The following is a 15,203-nucleotide window of genomic DNA, read 5'->3' as shown; positions in this document are numbered from 1 at the left end:
GGACAAAAAACGTTAGATTCGTCCTTCAAGTTCTTTAGTTCTTTAGTAAGATAATATTTTCTGTGCGTGATTAGGCTCTCTTTCTTATCATTTAGTACATGCTTTTTCTAGCATTTAAGTGACATGTTCATTTTATCTATGAACTCTAAATTTTGAGTTAGTAACTAATGATTTGCCATGACAATTATATAATTATCCGATGTTCATCAGAAATGAAGTTTGTAAATTATTCTTACTCCATTTGTCTGTCATGGTTGCGCAACCAAGGTAGAATTCCGAAGCTACACGCAGTTTCATAATTTGGCTTTTGGTTATGATTGTTGAAATAGGCCACTGTCTAATGGCACGTAATACTAGGGATTATATTAAAATCAAACGAAATACCCCGCTTTTTAAATATTTTCATATTGAAGGGGTTTATTACAAAACGTTTATAAAAACAATCAAATGTACATTTCTAACAGTATCTATTTAACGGGTCTTGATGTTCAATAAATACATCTCTATTATACTATAAAAGAAGTGAAAAATGTCATAAAAAGTTGTTTAAGTGTGAATGACCATCTTTATATATATAAGGTCAAAATTTGCACACGATTTCTTTTCAAATAAATTAACTGCAACTTTTAAGTGGTCAAAGTTTTAATATAAAATACTCAAAATAAAATGTAAGAGTAGGCCCCCGGTCAACCACAAATAGAAGCTAGAGCGGAACGATACAACAGACAGGTTGATTAAAAAACTCATCAGCAAAAAAAAGGGGTGATGGGAAGTTACGCCACCCACATATACGACAATATACCTAACATGTAAACTGGAACGATCAGTATCCTATGTAAAGGACAGTGAGGATTTAAACGCGTTTGGGGTATGCCAATCTGACACTTACCCTATTTTCAACACTTCAGATAAAATAGTTCCCGCTGAGATAAGCTAAAACATATACATAGGGTCAGCCCGAGGTACATGGTACACCAATGTACTCAAGTATTACTTGTACGAGGTCAGAGCTTTAAGAGCACGAATAGGCAAGAAACAAGACAAAAATCCACTCCCTCCGTACGTTTTTGTAGGATTTAGGAGAAAAGCATCAGAGTCTCACATTTAAGTAGTAATCGCACCATCAAAGAGGTCAGTCACCAAACATGCGATAAACTTCATGATTTTTGCATTGTATCATCCTTTAATAAATTGTCCAGCAGATTTTACAATTGCATTATGTTTAATTTTCTGTAGTTTATAAACTACATCCCCATAGTAAACGGAAGGTTCAAAACCAAGTCAAGGTTTGTTTATGGTCTGTGGTAAAATTTAGTGAAAGCCTTCTGTAGTTTGTGAAAGCGGTAATCCTATAGTAACAACCTTTTGTGATTTTAAGATTTCTTTAATTAAGGCAGTTCTGCACGTCAGGATCGAAAATTTTTCTACAATGTAGAATTTGATTAAGCTCTGATTTTTCAAAACTTCCGAATATACTAAGAAAATTCAGCAAATAAAAAAGATAGGGTCGTGTGCTTGATTTTTTGCTGGACTGATTTGAAAAATTTCGACCTCACGCAATTTTTCATAATGGGAGTCTATGGGAAAAACACAATTTTCATAACATTTTCGCGAATAGAATTTTTTCTACAATGTAGATTATAATGAAACTTCTCACAGTCGTAAAGAAACATACGGCCTATAATATGGTGAAATAAAATGTATAGGTCCGTGTGGTTATTTTTGAAATATCTGGCTATGATTAAATTGAACCGCCTATTTCAAGCTAATTTTAAGACATTATTTTGAATTATTTAACGTGTAAGATGTTTTAATATCATATTTTAACTTTAGAAATATAGAAACAGTGCTATTTTAATACATTTACTCATGGGTTGCCCTTAACTCATAAACTGATTTTCCTTTCCGTACGCCGAATCTAGGCATTATTCTACGTTTACCGGATAAATGACGTTACGCCATCACTTACGGTTTATCAAACGTGCAGAACTACCTTAAAATAAACTAACTAACTTAAAGAAACCTCTTGCAAAACGAACAAGTTTTCATGCATAAATAAACTCTGATGGCGTTGTTTGAGGGTATTTGACATTTTTCAAAGTTGAATAATGTCAAATTGCGTATCAGTTGACAAAGCATGAAATTTCCGTTCATAACAGTATAGAATAAATCGACAATGAGTGGAGCGCAGATAGACCCCTGGGGGATACCAATTACTTGCTGGTATGTTTTATTGTCAAATCCCTTGGCAAATATTTATCAAACAGAAACCGCAAGGCTTCACATGCCTTTTTAGGAAAAATGCTCTTGTTTTATTACTTGTCAAATTATTAAAATTAAGCAATTGTCTTGCAATTTTTCAGTTTATTTTTGCGAGACTCTGTGGTAAATGAGCATAAAGGACAGAACAATCGCAAATGCTTACAACCGAGCACTTAATTATTGTCTTTATCTAAGGTAGTGGACCCATATTGACTATCGATAATTTCTGTTTGTATACGTATTCACAATACGCGATTTCGGCATTCTCCGGTTGATAAGAATAGTAAGTTACGATGATGGCCGAGGATGCCAAAATCGCATACGGATAATACGTAAATCCACGAGAATAGCCGATAGTCATGATGGGTCCAGTACCTTAATAGCTTTTTTTTATATTTCCTTCGATATTCTTGATGGGTCAAAACAGATTAACACAAAGTTCTCATATGCTTTAGAGTAATAGCTCTGCAAGTGTGTTTTTTTTATTGCAGTTAAACTTGATGTCAGAAGAATAGAAATATTTTGACATACAATAGCAATGCACCGAGATTTATATGGGTCTTTATGTCATTTTTGAGATCCAATAAACAGTTACCTTCGAACCGGATATTCCCGTCAGCATCTGCAACCAGTGACAGACTATTATAATTTTTTTTTAACTTTCAATTTGGGAGGCAACAAGGACTGGTTTGATTCATAGAATTTTGAATTATGCAATGATGTATTATTCTGATTTTTTTCTAATCTGTAAGAGCGTTAGGTTCTGAATTTTCTTTCCAACACCATTTGCTAACGGGGCCCCCCTGACCGAGTGGTTAAAGCTAATCGCCCGCAGTTTGGGTGAAATATTTCAACATGTTCATTTTCACCAAGTTTGGCTTAGAATGTATAATTAAATGACACTGAAAAATGGGTGAAAATAAATGTTAGATATTGGTAAAAATGTAAGAAGAATGTAAATTGTCTGCATTATTTCAAAGGCGTTGCAACGGTTGACTACCTTCTGCACAATATTTTTGCTTATATATAAGAATATCTTGCAAACATCTCGTGCCAATAAGTTTGTATTAGTTGTCACTTTCAGAGTACTCACTTTTTTATGGACTTTTGAGATAACTTATTTTTCGCCTAAAACGTGTGAGTTTAAGGTTATTTTTCGCCTAAAACGTGTGAGTTTAAGGTTGCTGACTTCAAATCACTTGGCCCTCACCGATGTGGGTTCGAGCCTCACTCGGTGCGTTGAATTCTTCATGTGAGGAAGCCATCCAGCTGGCTAATGGAAGGTTAGTGGTTCTACCCATGCAGGTGCCCGGTCATGATGAAATAATGCACGGAGGGGCACCTGGGGTCTTCCTCCACCATCAAAGCTGGAAAGTCGTCATATGACCTATAAATGTGAACCAGAATAAATAAATAAATACATAAAAATAAAAAAAAAAATAAATAAAATTGCTTTTATAATCATCGGTTGATAGAGTTATTTCAGAAAATCATGACAAGAAAGCAATGCATTTGCAACTGTAATATGGCCTAATATACATTTGTATATCTTAAACAGACCGTACTCAAAAAATAAAGTAAAGTTAAAAGAGCTGAAATATTCCAAATAGCTGAAAGATTTGGTATAGTTCTGTTGCTAAAGATATCCTACTACAGCATAATTATGGTCTGAATATACGTTGTTCAGACATATATACTCACTACCACTCACTACCGTTTGTAACATACTTGAACACTATTTTGCATGTTTTCTGAAAGAAGATTTAGTATTTTACCATAATGCAGACAGATCAAATCATAAGAACAGTTACTGTGTTCTGAGGAACATTTTAACATACCTAATTATCACAGCCTGACTAGCAGTGTTACAATTTAAAATACAAAAACTGTATCAGCGCCTGTAAATTATCAGTTCTTATTTGAAGCCATTTAACATTTTTTAACATACATTCTTACTGAATAGTCGGTTGAGAAAGCTCTTGACAGCCATGTTATTTGTAACTTATTAATAAAATAATAATAGAAATATTTCAGTCGCTTCATAAACACGTTGAAATCAGAGTAATCTTTGACCAGACAACCTCACATTTGCCATCTGCTTGTAATTCCTCTGCTTTAATGCGTGTGTAGATGTATGGATTCCAGAATAAAAACGTATCCACCTCTGAATCCGTCAGGGCATTTTTTGTAGTAGAACGTAAAGTTAGCCGGAAATGATGCTGATATCCATCTATGAAAAACTAGGATAATCTCAACCTGGCAGTTCGATAATAAAGTTTTCAAAGAAGATTTAGCACGTCTTTTTTGGTAGCTATGGACGGAGATGCTGGAGGAAATGCGTTGTCTGTATATCACAAGATTCGCAACATATACACAAAGTTTGCCACATACTAGTCCCAATCCGTGACTCTAGTTACCTCCCCTGACGGTCCGTCCACATCAAAACTGAAATGAAATGAAAGTGATAATTACGCAACGAGTTGGACCAGCCGCATACGTGCTTTCCAACATTCACCACACGGAAGTTCTGTTTTCCTGGGACCAGAATTTGGTTCTTGGACGTAATATTCTGCCAATGGAAGACTACACAAATAAAGTACTGCCAAGTTACCCCTGTAAACAGAACCTTTCTGTTTGAGTATACTCTGAAAAAAAGTTGGACGGAGTGTTACAGCCATATATGTTCCTTAGACAATATTATGTGCATGGCCGAGGGCATAATTTAAATTGCATACAATAATAACTGTAGGGAGAGAAAAAGGCGTTATATAGAACTGAAATTTTCTATTGCAGTTTGTTTTCTTTCTGCAGGGAATGGAATGCAGCTAAGTTGTGCTCATTTTAGTCTGCTGTAACTTGTTCAAGTCTGTCTGTAGCACTGAGCTTGACGGCGTCGTCCAATGAACTGGCCTCCCGATAGAGGAGTGTGCATCAGCTGAGACTCGGCATTTTGATACTTAGCACGAAAAGTATCTGCTCGAATACTGCAGCACTCCGGCAGTGCCAGAAGTGGGGTTCATTTGCGGCTTTCAACCAGTACCTACTGGCTTCTACCAGTTGAATCCTCCAGATGAACCGTTTCAGGTTGATCAGCAGAATTTCATTGAAAATTTTATCCAAAGCGTTGCTGGGATCGTCTCATGTGTCAAGAATTACTTACATTCAGGTTCATGGTCCTCAAGTGAATTACTAATATTATAGTTCGAAAACAATTGGAACGAAATATTAGTTACGAATATTTTGTTACGAATGTTATTTTTCGTACTCTATTTGGTTCGTACCGATATTATTTCATGAAAAAAATGAAGTAACTGTCAGTTCTTCACAAACATAAAGACCTTCTAGTTAAGGCTATTAGAGTTATTTTTCATATTGTGTTTTCACTTTTTATTTGAAAAACAGATACCATAGAAGGTAATTGAGGTCACTTGGATACGGGAAGGAAGTTTTCAAGGTGGAAAATGTCACAACATGCCAAGAAGTTGTTCAATTATGTGTTTAGCAAAGAGTTTGGGAGCTATTTATGCAGGTGATCCATGTCTCATTATATCTTACCCAGTTTTCCATAACGTTTGCATTAAAACTGTTGGAAAGTTAGTAATTGTCATTACTTTCCGCGATGCCTGACCTCGGTGGTATTGAACGTTTAGAAAGCATAAGTTGTTCAACATGGATATCGTGACAGTTTATGTAATATTTAAAGCCTGTATAATTTTCAGTTCTCGCATGCAGTAACATTTATCTGGTAGCCAGATGTTCACTGTGATGTGCACAGGTCACATTCTAGACTAGCCTCTTAACTAATAATAAAGAATTGTCACAAAATTTAAACTTTTGTAATTTTCTCTTATTTTATGCAATAGTGACAAATGCGAGTCTATTTTAGAGATTTTGGCAAAAAATCTGGTTGTAATATTATCAATGATATTGGACATAGGATACAGACTGGCTACATTCACAATTTTAAACATAAAAATTGACAACAAACAAATATCATAGTCCTGGAGCTAGTCAAGTCACATTCTCAGTATCTACTAGGAATTTTTCAAGTTAGTGTTTTAATATTTCGCTTCACTAATCATGGCACGCACTCGCTCCATAATGCTCAAAAGAGGGGGTGACAGTTAACCAAGTTAACCACTTCTGTGCCAAGGGCCGATTTTGGGCCGATGTTGTTTACTACGTTGAGTGCCAAGGGCCGATTTGGGCCGATCTAAACTGAACATTTACCCCGTTTATTTGATGTCAGTGTTATTATTTTCCAAGCAGATATACATACTATTGTCTCTATGGAAATGAAAACATAACAATCTTACTGGCATATTATGACGTCATTTTCGAGTTGACGTCACTTTAAAGACGTTAACGTATCAAAAGTTCCCGCCGAAATAATAAATACCTATCGTTGGTTTGGGTGTTGTACGACTGACCGAAGAAACGTGATAAAATGACTACAACGCACGTTTTGCGAGAAGAAATATTCAATTGAAATGTTTTTTATTCAGTAAATCGAAATACATTGAACAAATTACTAAATATTATGTTGATAGTACTTGTTCAGCCTAGCAAACCATTTAAAAACTAAGATATTTCCTAATAAAAGTCGAACAAAGTTCTATTGAATTAAACTGGAGGCATAAAATATTTTACTGAAAAAGTCCTTTTCACGCTCTGTGTAAGGAACTTCCAAGTGTCGTGCACTGCCTTTGAAATGTCTCGACAGTTTAACAAACTTGTAACCTATATCTTTCATAAAATCGTGATGAATATTTTACAGATATAAAAAATAATTGTGATCCTGAAATAAAGTAATACTTTGCAAGATTTTATTGTTAAGGTGCCTTCAGCTTGAGTAATGTTTACATTAATCTGAATCTAGAGAATGTTTACAGTTAGACCCCATTGAATTGTGTTTAGGGGTCTCATTGGCAGAGTGATAAAGGTCACTGACTTCGAATCACTTGACCTTCACCGTCGCTGGTTCGTTAGGGTGTTGAATTATTATATGTGAGGAAGCATCCGGCTGGCAAACGGAAGGTCAACGGTTCTAGAGAGTCGCCACATGACATACAATTATGTCGATCTGACTTTAAAAACCAAACAACATTTTATTTCATATTTAATATAATATGATTATACTTCATATCTCGAAGGAGACTGAATCAATATTCAAATAATTTGAACTGTATAAATAAGTGTGCGACTGTTCGAGACATTCCCCGTACGGTACCGATGTGATAAAAATACACTAGACATCCAATGAAGTATGTAAATAATACTAAATATATATAAATGTGTGTGTTGTAATTAGTTTATAAAGATATTATAATCATTGCCGGTGTTGAAAAAAAAATGAAATCAAACAACGCATACAACGCGCACTCAAGTACAGACAAACAAATAAAAATATAGTTTTACCTATAATATTTGAAACGGTGTCGATATGAAAACAAAAGAACTTTTAATTAAACTATGGTGTGTTTAGATATTGAATACTATTAGGATAATTAGGATATTTTCAAACTTATGTTGTTGTTGTTTTTTTTAAATGAACGACGGAACACAGTTTCTACATTCATCTTTATCGTACAATGTATTGTTTGTTTGTTTTATTTTTTTTTTGTGATTCATTTCCCTTTCATGGCTCTTTTTGAAATATAGAAAAGTAACGTTCACATTTTTAGTTGCACACGTGTTTCCATAGTAGAGGGAAAGCCGAGTTAAGAGTAAAAAGTAGATTTTTAGGCTCACATTATAGTTACATTGTAACACCTCAGTACGTGAACTTTTATTTTTAAAATTAGAGAAGTCACACATGATATGCGCAACTCAATTTGCCTTTTCTTGCATGCTGGACAGGATTTTCCCGTGTTTTTGTCGGTGTTGGAAGAAACCTTCTTGCATACCAGACAGGTTTGCCGGTGCTGGAAAAACTCGTCATACACTTCGGGGTAAGTTCACATCGAAGCTCTAGGGTAGAGTAGAGACTGACACTGTACTCGATAACCCACTTGAACGGTATAAGTTAGTACACCATCGTATCTTCCCTGCTGAAGACCTGAACTCCGCAAACTCCATGGCGAGGTAGGGTTTACTGGTTCCTTGCTTTTATCACAGCGCTCAGTGTGCAGGGAAAAAAGTCTTACATACTTCCACGGCCCAATTTTTGATTGGTAGTTACTTTACTGGTGGGGTAAGTATCATTTACACAACAGCCTACCCTTCCCTAGAGCTCCGATGTGAACTTACCCTCGGGGTTTAAGATGACTCACATACTGTAATTTATGAATGAATGCGTAAATTCATACGCTACTATGATGAAATAGTACTTAAAAGGAAATCATTTGTTATATTTAATTGAAGAATACGGTATGCAGGAAGAAGAATCTACCATTAGTTGGTGTGGATTGAAATTTATGACTCTCGGAGCCTTGATACCGCCTAAACAGTTACCCGAGAGCCATATATTTTCATTCGCATCTTCAAGCGGGCCGCATTACCGCAAAACAGTTACCCGAGAGTTACATATTTCTATCCGCACTTTCAACCATTGAAAAAAAATGATGAAAATGCTCGATTGTTTAATGAGAAATTGAAGGACACATTTTCGATAATAAATATGTCATCCGGTATATCGAATGTTACCGTAGAGGGATCGATCCCGATTTTCGTCGTTTCGCGCAGGATCGATTCCCTATCAATTTAAAGGTAGATTTTGGAATAAAAAACAACACTGCCCATATTTGTACTGATGTGCAAGACGCAAGTTATGTCACAAGGAAAAAGCGTATTCTTCCAAAGTCCGAAGTCAGACGCTCTGTGCACGTGCCGGAAGCACAGATTTTTTTAATTCGATAGTATATATCACATTCGGTATATCGCATGCTACTGTAGAGGGATCGATCCCGACTTCAAAGCGACGAAAATCGGTAGGATCGATTCCCTATAAAATTTGGCTAAAACTCTCTCGATTATCATTTATTGTAACATGACAGCGTTTAAGCTCTTCTTTTCAGGTTTATGTAAAGAAATCGTAATAAAATAATTAAAAGAAATAATGCCATATCTACTTTTAAAGACAAGTACAATGAAATGTATTTACTTTATATTATGCTCGCCGGGAAGCTATATATTCATATTCAGGAGCTCGGATCCTGGGCGAGACATATCACGGCTCCCTGTGGTGATCGGCTGAAGATCGGGGGAAACTGGTAAAGAAACACCGTATGTAACTAAAATGCTCGTGAAAAAATATCGGTAAATCCATAAAACATCAACATATATTTTATTAATTTAAAACCACATGTAACTAAATCGCTTCTGAAAAATTGCATAAATAGTTCAGTTTCAGTTCCATGTATGTTGAAAGTAACTACCGTTGTTGATATTTTTTATTTAGTTAAGAATGTCTAATATTATGTTGACAATGATTGTAATGGAGCTGTTGTTGCAAATTACAATAATTACATAGTCAGAGGCATAACTATAATTGTCTTCAATATGTTGGGTTTTTTTTGTTTGTTTTTTTTTTGTTGGATTTAACGTCGCACCGACACATGATAGGTCATATGGCGACTTTCCAGCTTTAATGGTGGAGGAAGACCCCAGGTGCCCCTCCGTGCATTATTTCATCACGAGCGGGCACCTGGGTAGAACCACCGACCTTCCGTAAGCCAGCTGGATGGCTTCCTCACATGAAGAATTCAACGCCCCGAGTGAGGCTCGAACCCACATCGATGAGGGGTAAGTGATTTGAAGTCAGCGACCTTAACCACTCGGCCACGGAGGCCCCTATTGTATGCCATTAAGGTTCATGTAAAGTGTTTGGACACCACCCCTCAGGTAAATTTTGATTTTGGAAATTTATTCTTCCAATACCGTTTCTATTTATTATAAATACACTGAATTGTTTAGAGGAAGTAGGGAATACATTACACAAAGGTAAGCTTCTTTGAGAATAAGTATTTTGTCTAAAATTGCAGGTACTTCGACCGTCACGGTTCTATTTTGTAGAAAATATCAAACTTTTTTTTCAAAAGTATTTTTTCTTTAAATACGTTTTGTTTGTGTCTGTAACATATTTATCTAGGTACTCCTAGTATTGGAATACAGTTAACTTACATATTTTCTGAAATATAGGAGTATTTTGTCATTTTGACAGCTCTACTTTCCTTTCGTTTTGCAATTTTGGCAAATTTTTGAAATGTAGATGTATTGTAGCAATTTTAACTCTGGGAGTACCTGGAGAAATATGTTAGGCACACAATAAGTAAATACGTAATGTCAAAATATTTTTGAAAAAGAAGTTTGATATTTTTTACAAAACCGAATGTGGACAAGCAAAGTACATGTCATAAAAGAGAAATATTATTGTACCGAGCAAAACAACCTCTCTTGAATGACATGTCTACTCCTTCTGAACGGTTTGGTATACAATGTATGCAAAACAAAGGCCTATGAGGTCTCAAACATGAAACAAAAACTTACTCGAGGGGCAGTCTCAAACACTTTACATGAACCTTAATTAAGGGGCTTGCTAAAAGCTCCCTAAAGCGGTAGTCAGTCAATGTGATGTAAAAGAGAATAAATTAGCTGCACGTAGTTTTATATCAAACTTGAAATACTAATGATTTGTGACGTTTCATATCCAGTATGTATACATATCCAATATGTATACAATAGTGAACGTTTGCTATCTGTTCGTCTTGAGGCTGTCCCTTTGAGGCAAAAGAAAAATAAAAGCAAAATATTAAGACAAAATTGAATCGGTTAAAATTGGTTTGAAGAAAAACGCTCAAATATTTTCAAATCATGCACAACTCATAAGGAGATTTAAGGGGTAATTAATTATCTTGCTCAAAGTTGTAAACATCCACAAAGCAGCGGATATATTTTGAATGAGTTTCAGGAGTATTCGTATTAGGAAAGATCAAGTGTGGCAATTTGTCTATGTAAATCATAATGCTGCCACAGCGATTATCAATTTAAAATTTGTTTGTCATATATCGAACGTAAAATCCGATCAGCTTACGATGTACTGCAAACGAGAAGTCTTTGTTTTTGTTTCTTATCCGCCAAATATACAGACGAAATATATACTTTTTTCACAGCGTAAAATATCTTGTTTCACGGGTTATCCAACAGTTCTCGGTATTCGCGCATGTTCTGTCTTCTGTAAATTGTCATATGTAACATCATAATAAAGTGTTTTCATAGTTTTATGTCCTCGGATGTTTCACAAAAGAGAAAAATTGTCTGTTCTTATCCCTAATTAAGAGTGATCAGAATATGCATGTTGAAGCTTACAGTTATATATGTGATTTATCAAGAACGAACCCACGACCGAGAAACAAGTACAGTGTATTGCCAAAGTATTCGTTTTAGCTCTAAACATATAGAATTACCTGTCTTATTAAATGTTTTTCAGTGATTTATCGAAATGTTAGAGTGAAATATAGCTGGTATTTTCACAGTGAAAAATATTAAATACTGAAGATATTTTTTCACTCGTAAGAAACTATAAAATGGATAAAGTTAGTCAAAACAGAAATAAAAAGAAAATTTCTTTTTGTTTTTACATGTAATATCTAAATATCTTTCACTCATGGACGCCATATCTTATATTTTCACCTGTGGGTAAACCACTCATGAAAATATTGTATTCGGTGTTCACTCGTGAAAGATACTTTAATCTCACACAAACAAATAACCTGTATATGATCGGATTTAAGAAAATTTCATTTACTGACAAAAACCCCTAATTATAATCGCAATGTAAAACAATTCAATTAAAGCATCAATTAGCATGAACATAACCGCTGACGTCAAGATTCTCTAACGGTTTTCGACGTCATCGACGTCACTTTGGCATCTTTTGAATTTTCCGTTGGCAGCGAAAGGGTTAAAAGACATCAGTCTGGTTTCATCATTTTAAAAATTTACTTGCATGAATTAAATTAAATGTCATATAAACTCAGATATATTAATTATACTGGTTAAAGATTTATGGCAAACTTCTCCATTACACTGTATCTTCTGAAATACTGTCCCTATAATCAGCAGATCTCACGTAAGGATTGATCTAAATAAGGGGCAACATCTTTTTTTCAGGTACTTCAAAGGTCAAGGTTGCTGCTATATGTTGTCAGATTTTGTACTTTGGTTAATTTTTTTTGGCATGCTTCTCAATTTCACTTATATATCTCATAATGTTTCTTAGTACTGGTATCTCTCATAACTTAACTTCTAACCACTTCCACTTCTTCTACCCCTGCTTCCCATCAATCACACCCTCTCCCAAAAAAGAAAATCATACTTTCTTTATATTCCTCATGCTTATTTGGATATCATTATTGTTTCATAAATACTCACTAAATTTTTTTTCATACTTTTGCTTATATTTTTTCATAGCATCTTTCAATACCCCCAACCCCGATTTTAGGCCCCACCCCCACCCTTGCCCTAAACATTGTTTTGTACCTCTCACACTAAAGTTTAACTTTAATTGCTTCTTAGATTCCCTCTCTAGAGCTTTGATATTTCGATATTTGGCATGTGATATAAGGGTTTGACTCTCTATCATAATTGACCAAATTATTGCCCTAAGGTAAAAAATGGCCACGCCCCTGTGTGTGACATATACTTACTATATATATATATATATGCTTACAATAAGAAACTTTGAAAATCTTCATCAATAATAGCTAGAGCCTTGATATCAGAGTTGTACTGCCTGCCGTAATTGTTCAAATTATTGCCCTAGGTTAAAAAATGTGTGTGACATGTATATGATATAGGCTAACATAGAAGAAACCTAACTCTGTACTTTACGTTATACAAACACACTTGAAGCCTTGTACACAGGTGAGTGCTTTAGGGTCAATGACCCTCTTGTTTAATTGTTTATTTTCATCAATATTTATTATCAACATGTGAAGTTTTGTATCCACCTGGTCACCTTACCACCCCCCCCCCCAAAAAAAAAACCTTTGATGAATATTTATCAACAACATGTGAAGTTGTGAAGTTGTAACCCCCCCCCCCCCCCCCCCCCCCGCTCACCACCCACGTTCCAGATTTCTTACTTGATTGTGCTCTCTTAAGGACTTCGGTTCTTTTAAGTTCAAAGGACCTCGGACATTTTCCTGTTCAGATTGCCTATCCGATTAAGGAAAACGTGACATAGGGATAGACTTCTGAAATTGCATAGTTATGATAGTTGAAGACCATTTCTTGATAAATGCGACTTCATTTTACAAGTTTATGAACAAAAAAGAAGACTTTGTAGACATTTCTCATTCTCTTTTCTATTAAAATATGAACATAAATCATTTTAACGTTTTAAACATCTTTCCCACCAGTGACGCAACACAATAGTTCACATGCCTTTGTAAATAATTATTATATACGTATGCTGCAAAAATGGCACTTGGTCACAGGTGGGAAAGTGTTTAAAATTGAAAAAAACTACGTACAGGGTGTCAGCAAATAAATTTTTACATAAATATTTGACAGTTATTGCATGTGTTTCCTAAACCTTACATATATACAGTTTTATTCATTTTTGTAAATATTTTAAGCACAGAAAACACTAAACTAAATAAATAGGGGACATAGAAAGTGAAGCTAGAAAGCAGACAGATCCTTATAAGTATATCTTATGAATTTTTCAATCAGATCTGTTACCTCTTGACAGTCTAAGTCCGTCGACTGAGTGTTATCAGGATTGAGACAACTGCATCTGTCATAAGTTAAGAACCAAGCAAGCGGCTTCGACATATTACATATGTGTCTTCAACGTAAACATGACAAAGAAATACAGACGAACTTCTATGGGAATAGTGCCACTTAGGTGCATTTTTTTTACCTTTTGTAGGACACAGTTAAAGCGAACCTAGAATGCATTTTAAGAGCAACATTTGCTTTTATTCCATCCAGCATCCTATACCCTAACAGAACTACACCAGACACCATCTCAGTAACTAACCTAGTTGCTTCCAGAACTTACGCTGACACCCATAGAACTAATACTGACTCGCCCATAACTAACACTGACACCCCCAGAATTAACATCAATTCGCTCACATGTCTGAAACTTATTTCGAAGCCAACCGAAATACTGGTAAGGACCTCAAAGAACTAACACAGACACCCCAAGAATATCTATATAAATGTTGATACTAGCCAGTGAAGTTTCAGTGATATAAAATGCTAAAAGTAAGGCATCCCTGAACCCGCAGTGGAATAGGCAGTCTCCTGCACCCCTACGTTTCAACTTAAAAAGGCCAACTACGCCAATGTATGGCCAGCTACACCACTGCATGTATTCAATAATAATCCTCCACATAACACCCGGTCAGTATTGTACATGTGTATAAATACAGTATAGCAATAGATGTATAGAAAACAAACAATAGGATATGATCAATGCATCAGTGTTATCATGGGCACTCTGATGGAAATAACTGAAGTATAGTTAGGGACCAAATGTTTTGTTCCACTTTTATTTTTTCCGTTTCGTTTATTTTCAAAAATGTCAATAAAACTGATAATCTGCATGGTTTCAGTTTATTTATTGTGTTAAAATATTTCATAGTTGACATACCTTAAAAACCAATGCTTATTTTAACTAAAAATACACATTTTAAATTTTTCAAAAATATGACCCTTAGTTACAAACTGTTCGAATTTCAAGAAAACGAATATAAAATAGAACTATTATTTTGTGACAGTTTGATAGGAATATAACTTATTTATCAGTATTTGAAGCTGTTATATAAAACTATCAGCTATTGAAGTCAAGAAATAGCATTGAACTTAGGGCAAAATCCCTAGCATAATGTCCAATGTCCTTTGATGAAATTATTTGCTTCTTAGTAACATCCTAAACTTTTTATCGGGTATATTTCTTTGCCATTCCTCAACACAAACCCATTCGGAGG

The 15,203-nt window shown here is 35.0% G+C and overlaps 1 protein-coding gene across 1 annotated transcript in view; it reads left to right on the top strand.

The window, feature by feature from the left end:
- Nucleotides 1-5,538: 5,538 nt before the first annotated feature.
- The window catches only part of LOC123552126 (mitochondrial pyruvate carrier 1-like), a 29,684-nt gene continuing 20,019 nt past the window's right edge, over nucleotides 5,539-15,203 (top strand). The window contains exon 1 of the mRNA XM_053541679.1: nucleotides 5,539-5,791. Within this exon, the coding sequence (XP_053397654.1) occupies nucleotides 5,786-5,791 (6 nt within the window). The 5' untranslated portion in view covers nucleotides 5,539-5,785. The remainder of the gene's footprint in view (nucleotides 5,792-15,203) is intronic.

This window comes from Mercenaria mercenaria, chromosome 4, assembly GCF_021730395.1.
Source record: "Mercenaria mercenaria strain notata chromosome 4, MADL_Memer_1, whole genome shotgun sequence".
Classification (NCBI taxonomy): domain Eukaryota; kingdom Metazoa; phylum Mollusca; class Bivalvia; order Venerida; family Veneridae; genus Mercenaria; species Mercenaria mercenaria.
This window is presented reverse-complemented; position numbering and strand designations above follow the sequence as displayed.